Below are 27702 nucleotides of genomic sequence, written 5' to 3' on the forward strand. Positions count from 1 at the left end.
AGGTGGCCATCAGATCACCCCTGAGCCTGCACTTTTCCAGGCTAAAGAGCCCCATGGCTCTCAGCCTGTCATCATAAGGTCTGTTTTCCTGACCTCTGATCATGGCAAACCCCCTTGCTGAAAGGAGTATTTCTGGGGGCAAGGGACAGGATTTCTGATGGGAAAGGTCAGGGGTCAGGGTTGCAGAACTTCCAGTCCCAAGATGGTGATCAGGCGGCAGAGCACCTGTCAAGGGGTGGGGCTATCCATGCAGCCCTCCACAACTTGCCAAAACTCAGTAAACAGCCCTGCACCCGAAATAATTGCCTGCCCCTGCAGTAGAGCAGCAGTGGCCAAACCGCAGCATATGCGCCACATGTGGTTCACCAGCATGGTACTTGTGGCTCTGGAAATTGGCTGAAGCCCCTCCCACTTCTCCCTGAGGTGGCTCCAGAGGACAGCTCAGCCTGGCACGTCCTGCTGCTCTGGCTTTCCCCACAGGGAGCATTCCCCGAGCCTGCCCTCCTTCCTTCTCCCTGGAACTGCTGGCTCAGGTGCCAAGCAGCCATGGCGGGGGCTGTAGCTGTCCTGCTTACCTCTGGGCATGCTCCCCATGGGGGAAGCCAGAACAGTTGGTGGTGTGCAGGGGAATCATGGCTCATTGATAATCAGCCATCAGTATCGGCCCAAACAATCTTTATCACCCCTACTACATGAGTTTCTTGGTAGGAACATAACGCCATTAAGTCAGCATCCTTCTTTTCTCTCTGTGTCAGCAACTTCATGGGTGTTCAACAGTTTGTTCAGCTGAGACAGGGAACGCAGGTTTGTTCCCATTTGTTTGTCTGGGATAGGGAATTCTTCCCAAGTGACTCATTCAAAGATCTTAAAATTTCTGCTATACTTTAACTTCGGTCAACAGAGTAATTCTCCCTGACCATATTTTATGGCATTGAATTTGCTGGGGCACTGTTAAATTTCAGGTTAATAAATGATTCCAAAGGTGCTGGACTTTATCAAACCTGTTCCCTGAACACTGGTCAGAATCCTTCTCAGATTCCTAGGATATATGTAGATGTTAAGTTGTCATACATCCTTTCAAACTTCTTCTTCAGACTTTGCAGCAGGAATAGTTGACGTACACTGATCTTAAACAGGCAGAAATGTGGGTGGGCAAGACATTCTAATGTCTCTTCATTAGACTGGTGGGCACAACCCTTCTTAGCACTTCTGCTAGCAAAAGCTCTTGTAGCAGAGGCTTCCACTCTTGAGTGGAATCTTTTACCTTGACCATTTGAAGAGTATAAGAACATGGTTTCCCCAGCAGGGCATCCTCCACATAAATATTTTGGACCTCAAGCCCCTCACCTGAGTAACCATGTGAATGCTTAAAGGTCAGCACACAGCAATGAGGTACCATAAAAAGCAAGGTGCAGGGTGTGGAGGACAAATCTTCTCTGTTGTACCAGGAAGTTGTGAGTCAAATTTACTTCTCTGGCCTCTAGAATACACAGGTAGACTAACACAACAGAACTTAGTCCTCCTAAGCATCTTTCATGAGTAGATGGGCCTGTTTGTGATTCTTCATGATGAGAAGCATTGGTTTCTGTTCTAGTGGCAAATCTGAGTTTCCTCTGCAATGCTTTTCTCATTGCCTTTAGGTCTAACGTATGCCTTTCCACCAATACATGCAATACCCAAGGTGTGAAGGAAGTTGAGTCAGGACATAAGTGCCATCATCAGAAGAGCATGGGTATGTGCTATATACAGCATTGATCAGACCTCCAATAATCTATCAATATGATGCCCCATTTTTATACTGATTCTGTCATATCTGTTCCTGAATGCTTGTATGATTGATTTTCCTCATGGAAGTGGATTATGCTGCCTTAAAGGCTCATTCAGTGTGTGTGTGTGGAGGGGGGGGGGGTGTTTGTTTGTTTTTAAAGCTGTGTAATTCTGAATGCAACAGGTGAGTTTCTCAAAATATGCAGCAAGAGTAATCTTGTTTCCAGAATGAAACTGCCCCATATTACCTCCAGAAATCTCCAGACTTGGGACTTGATTTTGGATCATGGGCACACATGGATGAATATTACAGAATCATTTACTGAATTCATTTTAACATTGTTTGCCTACTTAAGGGAGATTAAATTATACTAGAGACAGCACGTTTTTCCAAGTAAACTGACTGGCAGAGTTGTATATGAAAGATACGGAACACAATAAGCCCAGTGTCACGTAGTCAGGTCCATCTGAAAGACTGTCACTTTCCTATATCTCTCCATGTTTGTTTTAGAGATGTCCCTCTTTAGGGGGGGAAGAGGCTGTTTTTCTGTAATAGCTTTATCAAACTTACTTTTAAAACAAACTTCAGAGCACATTTATATGGTTTCCAACATGTCACTTAATGTTTAAAGTTTCTAGATGCATAATTTTGAGACTGCTATATATGTAGCAATTATAAACAATGACATTTACGTGAAATGTACAAAAGATTAAAGATTAGAATGTGCTAATTAAATTGACCTTTAAATCTCTGCACCCTCTTGGAATCTAGGGCTAATCCTAGACCTCCCACTGTGGAGATAAACATCCTCACTCAGGACTTTTTAGGGGGTGTGGGAGGAGGAACAGCCACACCAGCAGTTGGTTTTTTGTTGGGGTTTTTTTGGTAAAGATTAGGGCAGTACATTACACTTGCAAGTTGCATTTATAACTAGCAGAGAGCCTCTCCTCTCTTGTGCTTCACAAGAAAGAACACAGCACTCTGGCTTACTTAATGCAGGCTGTTCAAATGAAATATTTTAATATCCCTAAATGCAAAGCTTATACATCTAAGCTCAAGGCAGGCAAGCCAGTACTACAGAATGGGGAATTGTATCCTGGAAAGAAGCAACTCTGAAAAGGAGGGAGGTATCAGTGGATAATCAACTTAACATGAGCTCTCAGTGCAATACTGGCTAAGAAGGCTACTTCAGTCCTTGAATGTATTTAATAAAAGAGTAGTAAGCAGAAGTAGGGAAGTGGCTTTACCTCTATATATGGCATTGATGAGACTGATCCTGGGGTATTGTGAACCATTCTGGTGCCTGTGTTTTTAAAGAAAGAAAAAGATTTTGGAAAAATTAGAAGGGTGCTACACAATCATAAAAATTGAGGGCTGAAGAAAATGCCTTATTATGACAGTCTTAAAGGGTCAATCTGCCTAGTTTCAACAGAATTTAGTCTGTGACTTAATAAATGGGTGTAAGTGCCTTCACAAAGAGAAAATACCAGTACTAAAGGGCTCTTTATATTCAGCAAGAAAAAGTGTAGGAGCTAGGTGGCTGAAAACTGAAGCTGGACATATTAAAGTACAAAACAAGGACACATGTCAGCAGCAAGGGTAATCACTGGAATAAGTTATCAAGGAAGGCAGTGGATTCTCCACCTTTTCATATCTTCAGATCAAAATAAGATATCGCCCTTGAAGATGAGCTTTAATCAAATACAAGTTATTGGGCTTGGCGCACAAGTAACACTCTCACAGGCCATTTAATTTCACCCAGTCAGTTAAGTCAGAGGTTGGGTACGTGGGAAGGCCCTAGGGGGTACATGGCAGCAGTGCAGAGAAGTGGGGGGTGTTTGGGAAGAGTGTGGTGGTGGCAGGAGGCGCACGGTAGCTGCTCCTCCTCCCCATCAACCAGCCGCCAGGGGACCCCCCTGCCCCATTTGTCAACTGGCTGCCCCCGCTCATCAACCAGTTGCCAGGGGGCTCCCCTCCCTAGTCCAAGAGGTGCAGTCCAGGAGGGGTACCCACCAGAAGGGGTACACTCCTTAAAAAAGATTGAAAACCCCTGGTCTAGGTTAACTAAGGAAACCCATTCAGGTCCATGGAAAGGCTCCATTGCACTTTAAGTTTTGGTAAGGCCTTAAGTACAGGACCTCTGAGCAGTAACTGCATTTATTTGTAGCAAGGAGATGTTGAAGGTCAGATTCAATTCATGACCTTATGTTTTAAAAGCAGTTGCCTACTCATTGGTAATCTTTTTATTGACACGTGCTGAGGCAATGTGGCATTTCAACCAAATATTCCTGAGGAGACTAATTTAGCTTTTGTGTAAATTTATTTAATTTTTTGCAAGCATCAGGTTTGCCACACTAAAGGCATTTTTGCAAGTAATTATGCAAGTAATTAAGCTGAAACTGACCTCATAAAAGTAGTCACATTTACAAAGTACAAAAATGCTTCAATCTCCTGAGAGAGAAAACCAGCTTAAAACTGCACAAATTAAAAGTGAAAAGGGAATGTAGGGAGAATTGTTTCAAGCAGAGTAATAGTTGTGAAATAAGTTATCAGGTAGAGCTATTAAGTGAAATTAATATTTAGAAGGCGGACAGGCACTTTAATCACTAGAGCAGGTCAAAGTACACAGTGCTGAAGTAGAGGAGGCTGCAGAAAATGCACAGAGGGGTAGATTTATGATTCTCCTTAGGGACTACATAGCAGTATTGTTCTTGCTGATAACATAATTAAATTATTTGTTTGTGATTAGTACAACTAATGCATCACTCTCTTGCTGTTAGGTAAATATCCCACTAGGTACAGTAGCTTGGTAATATGGAGGTATTGTTGTTTCTTAGCAAGAATGGTTAAAGGACTATGGGAACATTAAAAATAACGCTTTGCAATGGCAATATACAGTTATTAGTTACTAGAGCCAATCGTAAAACTTGTGGAAGAAAAAGCCTTTTGTCCCTCACTTCCCTTCCTAGTGCATAGATTTCTATATAGTGAAAGTTTTTTGGTTTCTTTCCTTTACGTTCCAGTTTTTTACTTGATGTACACGGTTAGATGATGTACAGTATTTTCTTGACTACTACATGCACATTTTTCCTGAAAATTAGCCCTCCAAAATTGAGGTGCATCTTATAAGTGGGAAAAGTTGATTTATGCACCAGAATTGAAGCATGGAGACAGTGTCATGGCTGCCTTCTGCTTCACCGGCCAGCACTCAGCAGGGTGGAGTCCAGTTTTAACCCTCTCTTAGCTGCTGCCAAATTAGCAGTAGTTTCTGGCAGAGCAGCCAGTGAGCTGAGTGAGGATGAGCAAGCTGCTCCATTGCAGTCTGTGTTCAGCCATGACTTTGAAAATCTTTTTTTTCTTTATTCTGCCTGCCCCAAGTAAGATGTGTGTCATATGTGATAAAAATATGGTAATATGAAGCCAGAAAGACAGGCTTGTCCAGAGTTTACCATAGTCTAATGCTTGTTTCTCCTCACTATTTTCTTTCTCTGTGGTTTCAAGCCTTCTTTGTATCTGGGAGCATTTTGCATTATGGTATGTTTAAGATTGGAAGGAAATAAGGCTGACAACTCAAATGCCAGCTGGAGCAGGGCTAATGCCCATATACATAAAGCAGTGGCCTTGTTGTAGAGGAGTGGAACAGACCTGTGCCACTTCCTTTAGCTAAGTTAAACCCACTCACTTTGTGTATTTGGACAAGTATAGTTCCCCTTATTCCATTCTTCTTATTCCCCTTGTTCTGGTTTGTTCACCTTCACATAATAAAAACCTTGCACATACTGCATGTTGAAATCAACAGCTAAAATGTGGATGACAAAGTTTCCTTACTTAAAGCAGTGACATGCATTTGGTCTTAAAAAAGAACGTTTCAATCCATACTGTATGAAGTACAGTCTTACTTCATAATAGATAACTCAGTAGTGTGTATTTTTTTTCAGTCTGCAGTGTTAAACAGCTTTTATGTTCATGTACTAAAATAAATTATGGTGGTCATCTCAAAAGGTAATGTTTTATACTTCATCCTAGTTGAAACTTACCTAGAGAATTTAATATCAAACCTCTGAACCGGGTGGGTAAAAATCAATGATTTTAAAAAATTTATAAATCAGAATTTTTATTTAAATCAGATTTTTTTGTTTAATCAGGTTTTTTTTATTTTAAGGTGCTTTTTATAATAAAATAAACTATACAAAGACAGTTTAAATTCAAGATACATTAAAGGTCAACGATATCATGAAATAGGGATTATAACTTTTAATTATATATTACAATAAAAGCTATGCTATCTGGCATTTTACTAACTGGCATGCTCTATTAACCACCAGGGCACTTCAGGTTTCGTGGAGACCCACGGCCCAGGGTAAAGCAGGCTATGTGGGACCCACCTCCCTATCCCCTGGCACACATAGATATGGGAATAGTAAACTTGTAATTAAAATTCCCTCCTTGGTACTCATCACTCCTGTTCGGACTCCCGTCCCTGTCCACTGGCACACTAACTGGGAGGGGCAGTGGCCTAACCAGACGTCTCTCAGATAACTGGCAATTTTGATTAACCGGCAATCCATGTTCCTCCTGGGTGCTGGATAACACATCTTTTGCTGTATTTGAGACAATGTATTCATGTAATCTTTTTAGAAAAGTTTTATAAATAGATCACAACAGGCCACCAACTATAGTAGAGACTCCTCTGTAGATTGGTAAAGGTGAAAGAAAATCACCCTACCCAGGGGGGCTCAGTGTAGAAGGTCCCATTAAGCTTCTCTGTGATGCTTAGCTTTAGTTCTCAAACTGGATTTGTGTCTCCAGAGATAGCATCCTTGTTAACAGCAGCATATGGAGATATGAGAGATAACAGACCTGACTACCTACCCATCATCCCTGTTGTGTGTCTCCAAGTTTGTGTACACAGAGTCAAGCCCTTATATTTTTCTAAAAGTGCAAGGTTTCAAGAAGTTAAATGAATAGAGGATTGTTGGGGGTGGAGTAGATCTGGGCAAAGAGGAGGAGTCTGGAGAGAAATACAAGGAGGAGGTGCAGTAGAAACAAAAGATAAACATTCTGAGCAGAATATTCCATAAGTCTTGAGGGATAAGTTTCTGACTATATCCTCTCCATAGATTTGACATCTAGTGAGGGAATGGTATGGTAGAAGGGAAAACCTATCATGGGAGCAGGCTTGCTGAGGACATGAGAGAGGAGATCAAAGATGGAGAAGAAATCCAGAAGAAAGTGAAAAAAGTCCCAAGCTAACAACATGGCTGCAGTACTTATTTGATGTCCTCCTAATACAGTATGGCAAAAACATCCCCCAAATAGTCATGATTAATCTAGTGAATTGGAGATGAACTATCTCCCAAACACATTGCAAGTATCTGTTTGTTAGCTTTGGTAAATAAAATAACCAAATCATAATTTAGTTTTCTGACATGCCTGAAAAACTAATCTGAAAAAATATCAAAATAAATCACTGCTTTAAAATGTATAATGTGTACCTTCTAAAAATGAAACCTACATCTATCTGAGTTGTGAATAATATGTATTAAGGTTATATCAAACAACAAGAATGCACAAAAAAAAAGATTAAATTGAGGCTTCCTGACCACTGATTTTAAATCGTGATTTAAATCATGATTTAAACTGATTTGATTTAAGTCAAATCCACCCTGCCTCTGAAGTACAATTATTTTTGTATGTCCTTAATGGCACATGCTGTATATTGGATACCTTCTCTAATTATTTTCTGCTTCTGCTTTCTCTTACCAGTTATCACTTCATCAGCTAGTGTACCTGCCAGGTACAGATCATTTGTAAGGATCTCCTTGTTTATTCTGTGCAGTGCCTTAATGAAAAATGAATAAAGGATCTCTAAGACTATGACAAAGTATGAATATACTTAATACCCATTAAACTATTTTTATCTCCATTTTCTATCCAATTGTTGCCCCCAGTGCAGTGACCACACATACTACTTTATCTTTGGCATGAATGGAAAATGCAGAGAAGTGATTTTACAATGTGCGATTAAGTCAAGAATTGGGCAAAGCATGTATGCTAGCTTTCTCTATTTTAAGAAGGAAAGTTCCTCGTAGTTTTTTTTAGAGGAAAAAGCTGTTTCTACTCTTTCTGCCCAAAACTTCTAGTTCAACATATTTCAGTGCATCTGGTATGACCTAAAATACTGCTTCAGACATTCAGCAGGCACTAACGCATTATACCCCTTTTCCTTAAAAAAAAGATTGTTATGATGACTAGACAAGCATTACACGTTTTAATGAATACTCACTTAAAAGTTATTCTAGTTTCATGATAAATAGATGCTTATAGTTGGGGAAACTAGAAACTTCACATGTTACATGGAAGCTTTCCATTGGAAAGTGTCTACCTTATGATCCCTGAAACCAGAGCAAATGGTCTGTACCAGCAAATGACACAGCTGTATGTCAGCAGCACCAAAACATAATAGCACTTTCCAAAACAGTTATTGGAAGAAATCAGTGAGGTGGGGAGAAAACTTTTGTATTTATTTTTTCAGTGTTTTGAAAGGGTTTTGTCTAATAAAGAACAAAAAACAGCGTATTAATAGTAGTAAAACAAAATATTACCTTCTAGTTGTAGTCCTTCTGCCAAGTTTTTAAGAGGAATTTTATTTTTCAGTGTCTGCCATTACTTCAAACTATGTTCTGTGTTCTAACTATAAGATTCCATAGATATCAGGGACCTTGCGAGCATAGCTTGTTTTGTTTAGTAACCACCAGGAATCTGAGTTTTCAGTTTCCCATGGAAAAACATGGATTTTCCCTTTTGAAGCGGGTAACCTCAGGCTTCCCTTTTTGCAGGTAGCACTCTGTAGGCTGGCAGAGCTCCAGCCTGCAAGAACTGCTTGCAAAAGGACAGGAGACCTTTAGCCCTATCCAGTGGTGGTGGCTCAAGGCTCCCAACGGTAATGACAGCACCAACACTGAGTCTGTTGGTCCAGCCAGGCTGCAGCCCCACACCCCACAGCAGTTGAGGAGGGCACATCCCTCCCATTTCCTCTCAACATGTCACCAGGGGGCATATCCAGACTGTCTCTGTGCCATCAGGGCCCCCGCCCGGTGGTGCAGGGCTGGTTTGGACTCTTCACAGCTTGGGTCCTGATGGCCCGGACCAGCCCCATACCATTTGGCGGGGGGGGAGGGCTTGATGGCACAGGAGCAGTTTGGGCATGCCAGAGTTTGGTGCATGGGCCTGATCATGTGGGGCCAAGCTCTGGTGAGTCTGGACCATACCTGCATCATTGGGGCAGGGGACAAACTCCAAAAAGCCCCACACACCCACCCCCCGCCCCACACAGTGGGAGACTGGGGCCTGGGGGTCCCCTCTGACAAGGCTGAGGGAGAAGGGGGCTATGGGTTGGGAATGAGGGGCACCTCTGGTTTGCTACCTCCTCCTCCTCCTGCCCTGCTCCTGCCCAAGCTAAGGCAGGGACCTGTCCTGGGGTGCTATGATGCCTCTCTGCCACCTCAGTACCATGGGCAGTTGCCCTCGGTCTGTCCCTAAGGCTGGCTCTGCCTGCAGGGCTGGTGGTGGCAGGACAGGGGAGTGAGAGTCACGCTGGTGGAGCTGTGTAGCTTGGGAATGAGGGGGCACCAGCATAACATGCTCAGTGCCAAAAGGCAGCAGGGGATACAGTCACAGCTGGACCTGTGTCCTGATAAGCAAATGTGGCAGTGGGAGCTCTGATTTTTCCATGATAAAAAAACAAAATGAAACAAAATTGAATGCCAAAATATATAGGTATTTAGAAAAATGTGGATTTTGATGTTTTTAATCAGAGAATTTGGGATTTTTTTTATCAGAGGATTTACAATTTTTAAACAAAGAAAACCTTTTAAATTTTCCTAATTGACCCTTTAATATTCTGTAAACTATATTTTCATTTATTACCTGAATTTTAAAATGAGGAAAGTGAAGATAGTAATTTTGGAAAATATATGAATACATATAAATATATTGGTAGGGATGGAGGGGAAGGGGATTGAGCAAAAACTGCATTTCAGATTTACTGGGCCTCTACTTACTGAATACTGGTATGATTTCCAATCCAAGGCCCTTTTTTGCAGGGAAACCTGTGGAATGCATGCATCTTTGCATGAATTCAAAGGCATGATCAGGACCTAAATAAACAAACATTTGTGGAAATTGTAAGCATCCTTCCTTTGTAAAAGGAAAACCAACTAAATATGAAAATGTTTATAAATATTCCCTTAGGCACTTTGATTTAGTTTCCTACAACCTGAATTTGGAGGGTGAGAGCAGTGTGTCCCCCTCCTAAAATAATTGCTTTCAAGATTTATACAATGTGATCAGTAAGTAGAGATCCCACAACTAGAGCTCTGTAGAAAGAATACATTCAAAGAATTACAGTTATTAACAAGAAACCTGGTTTTATTTGTGGTTATAATCACTTTTTGAAAAAACATTCTTATTCTTTTATCTGATGGTACCTATCTTATAACTGAACAAAGTGGTGTATCTAAAAATCAAAATGCATGATATGCTTGCTACTGCAATTTGTTTTGCCTCTTCTGTGTACTAGGACAAGATATTTGTTAAATTGAAAGCTCCCAAATGGGGTTAGCTCTAACACTGCAGAGTCTGGTATACAATTTTAATGTAATATACTTGGAAGTGGCTTTTTTTGTTGTTGTAGAAAACCACCAGTTTAAGAAGTCACCATACATAATCGCATGCTTGACTCAAATGGCATTATATGCATATAATGCCATTGTCACTGTTGGTTCCCAAATTTGGGTGTTGTAAATCTACCCTAAAAAGTCAGAAGTGTTATAGTCCTTTAATTTATGCTAAAAAATCACGTGTCACTTACCTAGTTTCTTTTTGGTCATTTAAGCACTGTAGGAATGTCACTGTTCTTACTGCATGCTAGAACTTCAGTCTCATGATTACTCTTAAAAATTAAAGATAATATTACAGGTATATAATGATAACGATACACAGCAATTGTTCATGAAAGCTGTTTCCAACTAACAGTGTATTAAGTTTGTAATAAAACCGAATGATACGGTATAGTCTTAATTTTAAAAACAACCCCTATCAGTACACTAATTTACTTCTTTCTCCTAAAATTTGAAGTTCTCCCTCCCCACTAGATTTTGAGGTTACAAACTTCAGTCTAAAAATACTAATGCCATAATACTTCATCTTCAGAGCTTTTTTAAATAAACGTTAATCTGAGCTTCCCTCTGAAGTAGGTGGCCCTCCTCACTTACAGAAGGGGAGTTGAAAGAGTGTACAAAACTGACTTGCCCAGTGAACAGTGTACAAAACTGACTTGCCTAGTGCTGGGTATAAAGTCAGCGGTAGGACTGGGATTATGATTTGGGAATTATCACTTGGGTTTTCTGCCTATTGTGTACTTGATCATTCTAACAGCGTGACATGTCAAGCCTGCTGTTCACGTGATGCTGTTCACATGATTGATCCTGTATGCATAATTATTGTGGATTAGTGTTAATTTTGTACTTTGTCTTATTTTCTAATATTTGGAAGAAATTGCTTCTGAAAAAGACTTAAGTGATCAATAGAAGTTTACTTCAAAAATATCTGAACATGGTGATCACTGAACATGATTACTAGTAATGTATTCTCATTGCCAAGTATTTTGTGCAGCAGATGCTGATTCAATCTAGAAAGTTATTACTGTTTTAGAAGATTTCAGCTGCATAAAAATGATTTGAAAGGGAATAGCAAATAAAATCAAATGTGTCGTATGCCTTTTAATTACATTGTGCATTTGTTGGTCTAACGGTTTTGTGTTTTTCTTGAACTGACAGAATTCCTTGACGAGAAGTGCGCCACTTGCTAATGATTCTCAGGCACGTAGTGGCGCCCGCTTTCACACCTCATATGACAAAAGATATGTCATCAAAACAATAACAAGTGAAGATGTAGCAGAAATGCACAACATACTCAAGAAATACCATCAGGTAATATGTTATTTTCAGAGATAGGGAATAATTAAATGTAATTTTGGGGAATTGAAATGAAATTGTGTGTGATAGAGGAAATGAAAGTGTTCATAAACTTGTGTTCTTTTGGCTGCAGAGATTCTGGATTGTGAGTATAAAGTTAATTCTCTCTAAAATGAAGATTTATAATGAATGATTTTGAGAACTGAGCCAATTCAGATTTAGTTCCTTTTCCTTTTGTGAATGAGATTTTTGTTTTGGTTACTAAATGTTGCTTGTGTACTTGAGTACTGATTTTCAAGTGATGAATGTTGTAGCTGTAGGTAAGATTGGGCGGTGGGGCGGGGAAGTGTATTAGTACATGTGTTTGCAGACAATACATGATAATGAAACCTCTGTTCTTACCAGAGAGAATTTTAGTTAACCATGCTGTTCACACATGGGAAATCTGAAAAGGAAGCAATGAGGGGTTCCTGGATGTGTGCTGATACAAATCGCTATACCATGCCAGCAAGTGTTTTTCTGTACACAGCATGCTTATCAGAAAAAAATATTCTAGAAATATTTAGATTGGTGTGATGGCTCTACACCTCTTGGAACAAGCTGTCCACTGCACAGAATTTCAGACAAACTGTAACTACATCTAAATATGTCTAAACAGTATCTTTTCTTTTTATCCTTTCTTCCAGTGTTTTCCTCCCCGCACTAACTCATACTATCTTGCGGTGTCAGGGAGAGAGCATAGCAGTTTCACCCAGCTTGCAGCATTGCCAACTCTTGTGACTTTTTCATCAGTCTTTTAGTGTTTGGTTTTTCTTAAAATCTTAGTTCTACAAGTGATCATATTGCATGCAAATCTCATCTACCGTTTAAAAAAAAAAGGCAAGTATTAAGCCTTTCATGGTTATGGCAGATTTAAATTAAGTTAAATTTGTGCCTTAGTCAAAACTGAAACATTTCATGTAAATGGCTTGATTTCAGTGACAGTATTACAGAACCATCCCTGTCAGGTCACCTGCCTGTCAGGTTTATTAACAGAAAGGCAAGTGTCTGGAAGCCCCATCTTCCAGATTGGAGCTCCTCAGCAGTCCTGTCTCCCAGGGCTACCAGGGTTTGTAACTCCAGGACAGCCAACCAAGTAGAAAGCCTTGGAGCTGGAGCACAGGGCTTCTAGGGTCCATAACACAAGGAGAGCCAGTCAAGGAGACTGCCTAGAGATTGGGTCTCATTCCTCTTAGAAAATTTTAAAGTGTTGGGTTTTCATACATCGGGATTCCTGCTGGTTGCATGCAGAGGCCAGAAAGAATTTTTCCCCTTCTTGTGAAAACCATTATGTACTTCTGGATTTTTTTAAATTTGCTTTTGAAGCATAAGACACTGGCCATCACTGGGGGTAGGACATTGGCTGGGACACTGGTCAAGAAACTCTCAGGTGCCTGGCTCATGCATCTTGCCTCCGTGCTCAAGCTGATCATCAGATTTCAAGGCAGGAAGGTTTCCCCTCTCTAGTCGGACCGATAATGACAGCTGAGTTTATTTTTCTTTCTCTTACAAAACTGGGCATTATCCCTTCCTAGGCCCAACTGAACATACTTTTCTGAACAGATTTCCCTGCTCGTGCAGTAGTCAGTGAATTGGTGGCTTTTGTGTCATACTCTCCTTGTGAAACACCAGGTTTTTCGTCGCAAAGATGCACAAGAAGGACCGGAGCTAATGCTCTTGTGGACCTTTTTAGATAAATGGTTCCCTGCAAACACTGGGGACTGGATTTGAAGGGCTTGGAGGTCTTGCTGTCCTGTGTTACTTTAAATGCATTGAAAATTAAAAATTGATGAGCAGATCTGCAGCTTGGGTAAATGTCAGGAAGCTGGAGGTGGGCAAGGAGGCTAGCTTTGCCAAAATAGCTCAGTGACAGTGTTGCTGAAATATGGGGGGAAATGCTGATAGTAGCTGCTCTACTCACAGCAGCATTCACATGTCAGGTCTTTCTCAGGGGATTGCTTTCATATTTTTTATTTGTCCTCTGATTGTCTTAGTGCTTCAGCTTTTAACAAAAATATCAATGGCCTCCATATGGTGAGGACAGGGTATACGAATAGAAAGAATGAGCATAGGACAGTGGAAGAAATACAGGATCATCAGGACAGAACAGGGCAAAGGTTGGTGCTGAGCAAGAGGTCCATGTGATCTTCCTGTTTTTTCATTCCTAATTTTTCTTATATCTTTTGCAAAGTCTTTCAGTGATGCTGCTTTATGGCTGATCCTTCAAGTTCCAGATTCTTAGCCTCATTTCTTCTTTGTAGGTGTGCCGTCTGTGAATGCACAAAGGCACATGTACCAGGCTGTGCACTCTGAGTCTAACATACCTGCAGTACCATGGCATAAATCTGTGCACATATGCAATATAGGATTGCAGAGTTAAGGTAGAGTTAGTTATTTTATTCTGTCTGACTTCCAGTATCTGCTCTGACCATCTGACTGACACTGCCACCAGATCAGATCGAGGAAGGGTATTTTCCTGTTTCTTCAGTGTCCACAATGATGACATATTCTAAGTTTGAAGGTATTTTGTGGCACTCACTTCATTGGTATTGTTTACTTGACCATTGGTCCTTCTGTGAAACTCAGAATGAAGGCAATGAGCCATAGTGCTGTGTGCATGTAACATAGGGAGAACACAAAGGAAGAGAATTTGGAGCTCTGCTCTGCCCTGTCTTCTCACTGCTGGGAATGGAGGCAAGGAACAAAACATCTGTCAAAAGAAAGGAAGATTGAGAGAGGCTGTGCTGTGCAGAAGCTGAAGAAAATGGGGAAAAGAAATGGATGGTTCTGCTTCCTTCGGTAGTCAGTAGGGTATGCAAGAGGGTGAGGGAGAGATGAGGCTTTCCTTGGGGTCAAAACAGACGTCACCTTTGTGCCATCATAATTGTTATGGCAGCACAAAGGCCAAGCAAACAGATGTTCGTACTCCTTGTCACACCAAAGTGCCCCAAATTTCTGGCTGCAACAATATTTGTGGCTGTGACAAAGGTGGTAATAGTTTCTGCCACTTCACTGCAGCAGTTACCTGTTTGCTTAATGGCATGAGAGCACAGGCAGCCCAGAGCTGCCCACACTCTCCAGCCGCCCTGGGTGGGTACTCCTGGGCTTGGGGGGTCCAGTCTTATGTACCCTGAGAATTCCCATGCAGCATCAGGCCACTCAAGCCCCAGAAGCACTTGCCCAGATTTCCCCACTTAGAGACATGTCCCATGCAGTCTCTGAAGTATGTCTCAGTAAGTGGGAAACCCTAGCTTTCCTCACATTCCCTGAGGTGCATCTCCGTAAGAGGGGAAAGTTGGGGTTCTGCCCTTAGATATCCAACTCAGATTCTGTTGAGCAAATATCCAGTATGTCTCTTAGTGGGAAATAATCTCCCATTGCTCTACAGGAGCAGGCCCCTGTCCAGTGCAGGTGGGAGAAGCAGTCCAGTCAAATGGATTATCTGTGGGAGATTACATCCTGCCACAGCTGATTTGCTTTATTTGGTGATGATTGTTTATACACTTAGCTTTCCATGCCTGGGACAGGGAAGAGAACAGGACTCCTGCTCAGTCCAAACAGCTTTATCACATATGTATGTCAAAGCTATGTGGAAGTTGAGGCCCTATGGGACCTTTCCAAGTATGAGGAAGTGCTGCTTACTAGGGCACTTCACTTGATCTCTTTGAGATCTTTCATCTTGCATTAAGTTGTTTAAGTAGTAATTCTGTTTTGCAGCTGATATTTTTTTTCAGGCCCTGCCTCTTGCTCATTCACATCATCATCTTACTGGTCTTTATTCTCTTTCAGTCAAATTAATTTGATTTATATCTAATTTGCTGATGGCTCTTTCTAATATTCTGATGCTAGAGGATTCAGAATAGCTAGATACTTTAAATATGGTTTCCAGTTAAAATATGCAGACTTGACATCCCTCAAATATAACATGGGCAAATTAATAGGACTGTACAAATATCTTGGTATTTAACATCAGAAATCTTCATTTAGGTTTAGTTTTCATGTTGTCAAAACTATTTGGTTTGTATATTACTTCAGTATTACCTTGATATATTATCCTCTGTCTCACTGCTTGCTTTCTTCCTGTATAAATACAGTGCACGATAACAACTCATCTTTATATTGAAATGCATTTAGGAAACTTCTGCAGTATAATCCTTACTCCGAGTTTGGCATTTTAGCAACTAAGTTTATTTGCATAATTTGGAGAGGGAGCTATACTTAATAATGCTTTCAAACTAAGCCATAGTTTTTTATAATAAAGGCACATGATTATAAATCAGTGCAGAAAACTTTCAATTTTACTCAGTTTTCTGATTGGGTAATGGTTATCATGCTGTCTAAGTCTGACAGCTGGCATATCCAGATTATTCAACTATCTTAATCTTGTGATTTTGGAACTAGTTAAAAAAATCTAGCTTTCAGAACAATTCAGAATATTGGTCAGCTCCATTCAAGAGTTAGACTGAAGAGTGTATCTAAGTATTTAAATCTTTGGTTGTCTTTTAGTGCTTTGATAAAACATCAAGTTCTAAGTTAATGTAAGAGCTTATAACAGTAGTAATTAAATGCCTGCATCTAACTGCAGGCAGTTTACACCAACTAAAAAAGAATTAGACATTGGCATAAGAATGAAAAGCATGTGCTTATTTACTCCTGTATGTTTTGTAACTTGATTCAGGTGTTTAGATATAGTGTTGAAAACCTAGCTATGAAACTCTTGCTATTGTGAGTCTTATCTGATTTTAGGTTAGCCTCATACACTGAGGAACTGAGAGGCAAAGCCATTTTAATTTTTATGAAATGAATGTTCTTAGATATTTCTGATCTGCTGGTAAAAAAAAAAAAAAAAAAAAGTGGTGTGAGTGCTGAAAAAAGTTAAATCCAAATTAAAATTGTATTGGAATTGTTATATTAGTGTTCATACAGCATTCAAAATCCTACAAGCAAAGTCCAGACCAGACCAGTCTATTAGGCACCTGGTCCCAGGAAGGTGACTCAAAGAAATGGGTCCAGGGCAAAAGCTGGGGAAAATGGGGCACCTCCATGGGATGATTCAGAGCCTGAAAATGCCTGAAGATAAGCAGTAAGATATGCTATGCTTGGTTTTAAAATGCCTGCCTTTTTTTCTGGAGCTAGGCACTTGAATCAGAGCTGAACAGTAGGTACCCTGGTCTGCTTGGAAGCCAGGCCGTCTAGTTTTATTTCAGAAGGAGGTATCTGTTTGGTGGAAGTGGTACCAACTCCACCTTCTGTGTAATAGCCTTTTGGCTAAAGTACTCAGTCCCCCAGGTCTGTTATTTACCAGCAATGATAGACCCTGTGTCACCTGAGAGGATTCAAGCCCAAGCATGTGCCCTAACCACTGGGTTATAGAAGAGCCTGAGTTGAGGCTACTAGGTCTGTGCAAAACCACCGTTTCGCTTTGACTTCCGTTTTACATTTCGACGGAACAGTGTTTTGTTTTGAGTTTCGTTTCATTTTGAAAGCACTGTTCCATTTTGTTTCGTTGAAGCTGTTTCGCTGTTTCAGTGCTGTTTTGACATTTTGCCCATAGGCTATAATAGGCAAGCACAAAACAGCCTATAACTTTGTTATTTCTGGCCTGATTAAAATGAAACTTGCAGAGATGGTAGCTCCTTCTGAGGCCATGAAGCCTGCCAAGTTTTAAGGAGATAGGTGCAGAGGTTTCTGGGAAACTGAACCTCAAGTTGTTGACAAGCAGGAGCTGGGAAGCAGGAGCAGCCTCCTGTCATCCAGCAGGCAGATCGGGGGGCCCACACCCCTGGGAGGAGTCCGGCACAGCCCCTGAAGGCCTCCTGGGGGTCTGGGAAAGTCCCCAGTCTACCTGCTGGATGACAGGAGGCTGCTGCTGTCTCAGCTAGCAGCAGCAGCCTCCTGTCATCCGGCAGGCAGATCAAGGGCCCGACTCCCACCACCAGGCTCAGCTCCCAGCCCGATGGAACTCAGCTGAGTGCCAGGAAGCTGAGCTCCAGCAGAGCTTCATGGGGCTAGTGCAGCTGATCAGAGTGCAGCCCGGCAGCGGGAGGAGGGTAGAGCTGACGCTGCACTCTGATCAGCTCTGCCAGCCCCCAAGAGTGCAGCCTGGAGGTGGGGAGAGAGCCACAGCCTCCCCACCCAGCTGCTTCAAAACTTGAAAAGTTTTGAGTGCCCTCATTTCATTTTGAAGTCTCTGAATAAGAAAAGGCAGGCAAGGTTCTTTGGGTAAATGTGATATCTTTTATTAGACCGACTAAATAGTTGGAAAAAGGTTCTTTGCAAGCTTTCAGGCACAAACACCCTTCTTCAGGCAGTGGGAGTGCTGATATGAGTTCTCCAAGGTAGAAAAGAAGCTAAAAGTGTGACAAGAAGTCTGTGAAAATGCAAATAAGTGGAAGTTTGGAAGACAAAGGGTTAGGAAAACACATTCTACTAGGTAGGTGGGTTAGTACTTGAGAAACAATCGAAATTGTTAGCCCCGTATAGCAGTCTTGATGGCTCTTAAATTAACATTTTAACGAGGTGTTAGTAAATGTTCCTTCTAAAGAGTAATGATCTGTGAGCGCACCCCTTTGGTCCTGCCTCCCCCTTTTAGCATGGCGCAGTCCAAGTAAGTGTCCCAGAGTAAGTGTCCAGGTGGGAGCAGGCAGGGTTTGGCCACCACCCTTCTCCATGCTAACTGCTGCCCAAAGCAGCACAGTGGAGTGCTGTGGCCCAGCCATGGGCTGGACACAATCAGTACAACTGGAAGGGAGGCACTGGGGCTGGCATGGGACACTTACCAAAGGTAAGCTCCTCACTCCTCATGCAGGGCAGTCCCCATCCCCGCCTCGCCTTGGGGAGCAGCCGCTGCCTGCCCTGCATGAGGAGTGAGGAGGTCACCTTCGGTAAGTGTTCCACACCAGCCCTGGTGCCTCCACCACACTCTGCGCCCAGCTCCTCTCCAGGCAGGTGCACAGCCTTAAAAAGTTTGTGCGCGGCAAGATTTTTACTTGTCTACAGCAGTACACATGCACAGCTTACAGGGAACACTGGTGTTAGTTACCCTCGCTATGCTGGCAGTGTTTTGACATGCAGTTGTTAAAGAACCTGCTGGGCTGGCAGGGGAGAAATAAACCTCCTCCCTGCCCTCTTTGCCATGCCAGGGCTGGCATCTGGCCACGCTCCTGCCCCTGCTCCAGCTAAAGACCAGAGAAGCGGGGCCAGCCCTGCTCTCTAGAGCAGGCAGCACGGCCCTGATCAGGACTTAAAGGCATGCTGGGATGCTGGGGAACAGTGATTTAACTTGAACCAGGAAGGGATTTGAACAGAAGTCTCAAACTGGTTTGATCCAAATCTGTTAAATCTGGTACTACATTCAACCAGGTTTGAAACTGGTTTATGTGCACTGAACGTATGTTCTATTACAGGTTTAAATGAATTTCTGATCACTTAAACCAGTTATGTGCAACTTCTGTCCCTACCCCGCATGTTGTATACTGAGATTGTAAACTTGTAGCAAGGACCATCTTTGTTCTGAATTTTACTGGACAGTGGAGTCCTGGCCTATGGTTTAGACCCCCAAGTCCTATCATAATCCAGACAATAAAGACTAACAAATAAAGATCACGCTGTTTTCCAAGGCAGTTGCTTGTAACAGCTTTTACATATGCCCATTAAACTTCATATATTATGAAATATTTTCTTTTGTCTTGCTTTTTTAAAATCCGCAGTTGTGTTGAACCAATTACAATACTGGTGAAGCAGTCCTAATTATTCAACTGATATTTTAAACTGAACTTTTTTATTGAGATGTGAAATCATTGGATCCCATTCAGTAGGTCATACACATTGTGTGGGGGCAGATATGAAAATATTATAAGAACAACTACTACAGATGCTTGTAGCTACTTACTACAGATGCTTGTAGCTACTTTCGAAAGCTAACTAGCATAGCCATTTAAACTCATGCAAATCAGTAAAACCTGGGCCTGCTACTAACCAGAGGCCACTTTGTCCTTGTTCTCTGTAGTGCCTCTGTAATTCCACTGATTTTTAAAGGGCCCTGCCATAGAGAAAGGAGGAGTGTGTAAGGGTGACAGAATCAGACGCTATATGGTTGCAAAAAAATCAGGGTTTTAATATTTAATAAAAGAAACTTCTCAAAATTATCTCGTCCTTTACTACGCTGAGAAGGAGGCTATTATAGATGCAAAAGCGTGATAACCACCCCCGCACTACATTGTTAAACTGACCATGCCCCTTTAAGACGATTTTTTTTAGAGTCCACTGCTTGTTATTGTAACATTTCAGAACATTAACACTGAACAAGCCAGGAAAAAAGCTGTTATTGGGGTGTGAATGTGCATGTTAACATCTCTGGTATAGCTTTCATTCTGAAAGGTCTTGAAGCCCTTTTCAGACCCTAGGTCCAATTCATGTGAACACTAAGGATTGGATTTTCCTTTACACTTAAGTAGACAAAAATGCTATTTATGCTTACAGGGTTTTGGAATAACAAAGACGTAGGCTCTAAAGCACGTGAATAACTTCTGCTCTCACAAATTGTCATTGAAATCAGTGAGACTACAGAGGTGCCTAATCATGTGCAGCATCATGTTTTCCCATTCCATGGCAAGGTGACAGGCAGATGACAGCCAGCTAGTACACTGCATATGTGTCATTTAATCTTTGCTGCTTGTGTGTCTTAAGCATTTCATGCAGCTTTGAAAGTAAAAGGGAATTTGACCATCCTATTCCATTTCACTATTCTCATCATTTGCAGAATGAGTTGACACTTGGGTTGCAAAAGCTTCAGGAGGAGAATCATTCTCTCGTTAAAATAAAAAGACCAAGTGATATTCATGTATGTAAACAGAAGCACCTTATATCAATTCCTCTGATTCTTGTGACAAAATACAAAAAGTTGCGGTTAATTTGCCACTCCAAGAGGTGTCCAAATAACAGCATATTATTCACTAGTGACCAGAACCTTCAAGTAGGGCCAAGAGTGCAGTGGTAGAAAATCATACCAGCGGCAAATTAAACTGTAGTGGTAAATTATCTTATAGGCAAGCTGACCAGAGTTTATTGTAGCTGAGGCCTACTGGAGTTTTGATTGTGTTACCTCCTTTTTACTTTTCCCTTGGCTTCTGCATTTGTTTGAGTAGGTTTCTGAAAGATTGTTTTAGCTCTCTCCCCTACCCCCCCCCTCCAACATTTATTTAAAAGATTAAGGAAAAATATTTCTGCTAAAATTAGGCTTTGACTTAAACTTTGACCTTAAATTTCAGGCATCCTTTTTCATGTCTCTTACTTCAGATCAGGGGTGTCAAACACAGCCCATGGAGTCCAGTGTTCCATTCCATTGTTCTTGGACAGCATGTGGTGTGTGGAGCCAGTGCATGTGTTGCATGCAGCATCAGTGCTGGATTATCCCTGTATGCTGGCTCCAGTTCACACAGATGGATTGAGACTGGCCCTGGAGCCAGTGTGCAAGGCTGGTCTGGCATGGGCACCTCTTGCAGCCCACACCCTGGTTCCCCTGTGCTGCTGCATGCAGCACCTGTGCCCCCAACTCCAGCCTCCACACCACATGCAGCAAAAGTCTTAGAGTGATGTCAATATGCTGCATGTAGGGGGCTAGAATGTGGCACATACTGCATGTGACTTTGTGCCAGTCCAGCCCTTCAGGCTGGCTCCAGTGCCTAGTCTTGATCCAGCCCACAGGCCATCATAGCAGCTGTCATCCAGTCCACAGAGCCAGATTTTGACATCCTTGTTTTAGATGATCAGATCATTTCACAGCATACATTTGGCAAATCCATATATAATAAGTTTTCTAACTTGACTAAGATGTAAGTGTCTGACAAACTTTTGGAAGTACAGTTATACTTGATAGAGCAGCTTCACATTGTATGTAGAAGCATTTCCACAATAGTAAAACATAGAGAGTTTCCATAAGCATAGTTCATAATCCCCTGACACCTGGTTCTAATGAATCACGAGCCATACTGGGTTATTCTTGAATGACACAGGAAAAAAAAGCCAGATCTTATGACAACTATCGACTATCCTTTGAAAAGACACAGCACAAGCTTAAATGTAATTTATCATTATTCTATAATTCTACAAATGGGCAATGGGATTTAGTAGTGTGAGAAGGCTGCTGAAGGTGCACTACTGGGCAGTTAAGAATGCAAGATTTTGTGGTCAAAAAAGAACAAGAAGGGAGCCTGAATGGCCCACTGAGGGATAACCGGGGTGCTCATCCCAGCTGCCAGAGTTATTTGTCTCTAATCAGTGACCCTCTAATATTACATGCATAGAACTTAAACAAGCCAGGAAACTAGAACCCAAGTTTTCTGTAACTGAAACCTGAGCAAGAGCCATATAAAATTTCTAATGGGCAGATATTCTAAGGTTATGCGACCACAAGTTACAAAATTACTCTGAATTATAGCCTCCTTTCTGGTATGAGCTTGCTACCCCTACTGACTACATATTCTCTTGCTTTCCCCAATAATTGTACTTAGAACTGGTACCTGCTGTACTGCCTGCTGTTTCTATGGCAACAGACCACCTATATTGAGTAGCATTATTATAGTGCAGTGGAGAGGGAGGGAGAATGCCTAGTCAGCACCAGCACAGGGGAGAGCGAGATGGGAAACTGGAGGTAGGTAGGTGAAGGAAATAAAGAAGCAAAATAAAAATGGAGACAATGACAATGTAGAAAGCAGAAGCAGGAAAGAGCAAAGAAAGAAGTGGGAAGAGATAAATAAAGTAAGAGAGATGGTCAAGCAAACCATGCCAAGAACACACAGGCTACACAATTTAGGAAGGGGGACAGTGAAACAGTGCTAGAGGTACAAGAGAGGATTCAAGCTAAACTAACAAAAAAAAAAGGTGGAGGGAGGCATTTTCTAGTGACAACGAAAGGAACTTCAGCTGGAGAAAATCTAGTGGAATCAGGATTTTAACCTTCTGGGATGTCATTTTATCTGTCATTTATTTTGTTCCACAAAATATTTTGAGGAGGAAAAGCCCTTAGACATGCTTTTATAAATCATAGAAGAGCTGGAAAGAGCACAATTATTTACCACTGCAATTACATTTAAGACCCATTCACAGCTTAACTACTAGAGTCCTACTGTAAAAAGAAGGAAGCCAGGATCTGCTGCTATTCCTAATGGAAAAAGAGGCAGAAAAAGGAGTATTTTGAGCCAAGGGGTACCCTAAAGCTGTGTTTATACAACATAAAGGAAGATTTTAGATAACAAACAAACATTTCCTACTCCTTTTACCTTTTAAGATGTGTTCAAGAAGCAATTATATGGACTCTGTCTAAAACTGTATTCTAATGCACAGCTGGCTAAATGGCCCGTAGCTGGTGATATATTGTTTCATTAGATGTAGTACAGTCTTTCTGCTGTGCATAGAAATCTATGGAAAATAATTGTCCAGTGCAATATGAAAAAAATGAATAATAGAAATATAAGAAATTTGATTTTATGCTCCTACAAATAAAGGCATGGAATTTGTAGCTAAGTAGTTAGCTAAGCAGTATAGCCAAGTTACTTGATGGAATTGTTTTTCATATTTTCTTTAAAAAATAACCTTTCTTATTAAAAGAGTGAAGCTTTTTTCTTTCACTGAAATTAAACAGTCCTACTAAGCTTGTACTGGCTTATTTTCTAGGCTCACTTTTACTGCAGCTCTCAATGGGGAAACTTCAGGAAAGCATTTCTAAAAAGCAACATGAGGTGACTAAATTGCTTCTTCATTTGTATTAAGATGGACAAATTGAAAATCTGCCAAGCACAGTCACTAGTGAGTCCTGCTGGGCTCCGACCCAAACAAATGACTCATTTTGTCTCCTCTGAGATGCAGATATGAGGGATTGATAGTTTCACAGGTAGGAAGTTCCAGATCAACTTCATAGATTATGAATGCAAGTGGCATTCCTTCCTTTTTCCTTTGAGTCTTCTCATCAAGATAATTAATGCTAAAATGGAAAACTTGGGGTTACGTTAGTATTATTTTGCTAAGTGGCAATGTTACAAATGTCCACAAGCAGCAGCAAGTAGGACTTCAAAAAGTTGCTCTCCTTTAAGAAGAAATACTCTGAAGTGGCCTTGCCACTTCCTCTTTAGTCAACTGGACATCAGTTCTTGCAATTTTCCTAGTGTCCGTTGACCTATACTAGATGGAGGTGAGATGACAAAGAATTCTTCTGGTAGAGTCATATTAAAACGAAGTAGTTAGTCTTAGCCCTACCGCCAGTTTTAGTCCTAGATATAAATAAGGCGTGAGAGTAATTTCGTTCAGAAGCTGTTCCCCTTGTGAATTTCATGAAACAAAACTGTTTGCATCCTGCTATGTGTGATGTGATTTCCAGGGAGTGGGCCATACTTGTTTTAAAATTCCAGTGAATACTTTGCCAGTAGGCAGTGATAACACCATTGTTGTTTTATAAACAGTGATGCTGAATCACAGACAGTTAATTGCAGATTTAGTATCAGAACTTGGTTTTCAAACTATGGCCCAACTACCATGAGAAATAGGAAGGTCCAGCGGCAAGTGTGCTGGCCTAAGAATTGGGATATTTAGATCTCATTCTTTCTGACTTTATATCTGTAAAATGATGACAGTAACCATATTTTCTTTCTGAAGTTATAGGGACTTTGAAAATATAAATAGATTACATTCCTTTTAAACCAGGCTTGTCCAACATGTGGCCATCCAAGCCATTTTCTGAGACCCAAGGTGCTGTGACGGGAAACGAAAGTAAACACTGTACTTTCTTTGGGGGGGCGTGATGTGACACTGCTTCCTGTGAGGTCTTTGAATATGACTCACCAGCCCACTGGGTGATAAAAAGTTCATGATCCGGCCCCACATTTAAAAAGGTTGGACACCCCCGTTTTAAACAATGGAATGGTCTGAAATTCTACAACCCAAAAATTCTACTGCAAAAAGAATGTTTGGTTTTTTCAAACTGTGGAAAACAACTATCCCAGTAGAGAGAAAATATGTATAAAATGTTATATCGCAACTCCCAACCTGCTAGAGCACAAATATAACGTTTGCTTAAAATATATTTTAGGACCACAAGGAGAAACAGAAGAAAATCTTGGAAGTAGTTTTGGAAATAATGTGGGGTTACTTTTAAATTGGTTTAAAGTTTTCTATAACTTCAGTATTCATATTATTGATGTGATTCTGTGGTGCTGAGAGCGAATTTCATGTTTATATATAAGGGAGAGATTTCCTGGATTTCATAGACATTAGGGCTGGAAGGGACCTCGGAAGATCATCAAGTCCAACCCCCTTCCCCAGGGACAGGAAGTCAGCTGGGGTCATAGGATCCCAGCAAGATAAGCATCCAAATGTGTCTTGAAGACCTTCAAGGTAGGTGCTTGAACCACCTCTGGTAGCAAGCTATTCCAGACCTTGGGGGTCAGACAGTAAAGAAGCTCTTCCTTATGTCCAGCCTGAAAAAGTCTTGGAGGAGTTTACAACCTCGTCATCCCTTGGAGCGCTGTAGTGAACAAACATTCCCCCAGATCCTGGTGAGCACCCCTTATAAACTTATAGGCAGCCACCAGATCACCCCTGAGCCTGTATTTTTCCAGGCTAAAGAGTCCCATAGCTCTCAGCCTCTCATCAGAAGGTCTGTTTTCCTGACCTCTGATCATGTGTGTGGCTCTTCTCTGGACTCTCTCAAGTTTCTCCACATCCTTTTTGAATTGTGGAGCCCAAAACTGGATGCAGTACTCGAGCTGCGGCCACACCAAGGCCGAGTACAACGGGAGAATGACATCCTGGGATTTGCTTGAGAAGGATGCAAGCCAGCATTTTGCTCACTTACTAGCAGCAGTATCATATTGAAGACTCATGTTCACCTTGTGGTCAATCATGACCCCCAAGTCCCTTTCGTCCATAGTGCTAGCCAGCGTAGCCTCCTCCCCAGCGGAGAGAGGTGTGAAGGCCGTCCCGTCTCAGCAGCTCGCTGCCTCTCTCACCAAAGAGTGGTCTATGGTCATGAAAGCCAGAGCCTTTCCGATGACACTAGCACTGCAGTCTTTGGTTCACTACCTCGATCCTCCTCTCCCTCCACAGCCTGTAGCCCAAAACTGAGAGGATCAAAGAAAACACCACCTGCACCCCCAACTCCTTAAGCCCCACTCCGAAATCCCTGTAGCATTTCATGACCCAGCTGGGATTGCTTCAAGCTGTGTCATTGGTGCCCACATGGATAAGGAGCACAGGGTAATGGTCAGTGGGCTGGAGGAGCTTGGGGATCCTCTCTGCGATACCTTGGATACGGGCTCCCAGGAAGCAGACTTCCCAGGCTAAGGGGTCAGGTGGCAGATTGCCCCCTCAGGATGGAGTCTCCCACGACAAACAGGTCACGTTTTGTCTTAAGGAGAGCAGGGGCAGTAGCTACAGTTGAGCCTGTGTTGCCTGCAGGAGCTGGCAGCTTGGCAGGCTCTGCTGGGACTGCAAGAGGTTCATACCTGTTGCAAAGCTCCAGCCAGGCGGGGACCTTGGTGCGGTGGGCCTTGGGGCCCTTGAACAGCTTGGTCCATCCCCTTGGCTGGACAGAGTGGGAGGTCCCCAAGTCCTCTCTAGTCCTGGAAGGAGACCTTGGTCTGCCCTCCACCTCTAGGGGAGAAGGGCCTGGCAGTAGGAGTCTGTCTCCTGCTCACCATCCCTGATGGCACACAGTCTTTGGACTGTGGCCTGGAGCTCCTCCAGCTGGAGTGTCAGAGACCCCAAAAGGAAGCAGACGTCACAAAGGGAGGTGGCCATGCTCCCAGGCCCCAGAGCCTGAAACAGTGACAGGCAGCCCCTGCAGCCAGGAGCCAGAGGCTCTGTCTGTGTGGAGCCCAGAACCGTGGGCTCGGTCTGGGTGGAGGCCTCTGAGGCGCCAGAGGGGGAGGCCGGAGACCCTGAGGGTTGCGACGGGTGCCCATCCACATGATGCATCTAGGAGGCCGGCTGCTTCCTTCCCTAGGGAACAAAGGCAGGGCCTCGGGCTTCCCACTGGCTCTCCTGGGCAAACTCCACACTAACTCACACATCAGGCAGACAAGCATGCCTGTTTGCGAGGCTCTGGTCACGTGGCTCCCTAATCCCCTCTCACCATGGGCCCAGCTTACCTCTGGCTGTGCTGGGTGTCGGCAGGGTGCTCTGCGGCTGCTGGGGGGGAGCTTCGGGGAGCGGGGTGCAGCAGGCTTGCACCCACACGTCTCTCACTGCCCCCGGAGCCTGACCAGGTTTTTTTTTTGCTTTGGCAGGCTTTTTTAAACTGCGTGCATGTGCAGTGGGCCCGCTACCAGAGCCACACTGATCCCAGGTTAGGGGAGACCCTACCCAGGATTTAGGGGACCCTGCCCCACAAGAGAGGGACTGGTAGATACCCTCTCCCCATCACCTACTCTGTCTGTGGGGCTGGGCCAACCCTGACTGGGTTGTGGCTAAATTGAGTAATATACCCTAAAATAAAGTAATAATGAGTCTATAATAAGTAACTTATTCTTTGTAACTGCTAAAATGGCTGCTGAATGTTAAAATATTCTCCTTAAAGATCAGTGCTCATACAATATTTCATGATGCCATCACCCTTTTCAGCCTTCGCTTTCGGCCTGTGGTTTTGTTCCTATTCATAATTTGTCTAACTCGTGGTCAGTAGGTTCAAGCCTTCCTGTTCACCTACTTTAGTTCTTGCTGGACTAGATTGTTTTCAGTATTGTATTGTTTTGAACCTTTTTTCCCAACAAGTAATATCAGACTTTTCATAGATTTCATAGACATTAGGGCTGGAAGGGACCTCGGGAGATCATGGAGTCCAGCCCCCTGCCCAAAGGGCAGGAAGTCAGCTGGGGTCATAGGATCCCAGCAAGATAAGCATCCAATTTACTCCTGAAGGTGTTCAAT

The 27702-nt window shown here is 42.3% G+C and overlaps 1 protein-coding gene across 2 annotated transcripts in view; it reads left to right on the forward strand.

Moving 5' to 3' along the window:
* PIP4K2A (phosphatidylinositol-5-phosphate 4-kinase type 2 alpha) overlaps positions 1 to 27702 on the forward strand; it is a 105664-nt gene that overhangs the window by 31734 nt on the left and 46228 nt on the right. Inside the window, exon 4 of one of the 2 annotated variants that reach the window (XM_019532119.1) lies at positions 11608 to 11760. The exons of the other annotated variant lie outside the window; for it this stretch is intronic. Within the exon in view, the coding sequence (XP_019387664.1) occupies positions 11608 to 11760 (153 nt within the window). The remainder of the gene's footprint in view (positions 1 to 11607; positions 11761 to 27702) is intronic. 2 annotated transcript variants of the gene reach the window in all.

Source organism: Crocodylus porosus, unplaced genomic scaffold (genome assembly GCF_001723895.1).
Source record: "Crocodylus porosus isolate Cpor-Errol unplaced genomic scaffold, CroPor_comp1, whole genome shotgun sequence".
NCBI lineage: Eukaryota > Metazoa > Chordata > Crocodylia > Crocodylidae > Crocodylus > Crocodylus porosus.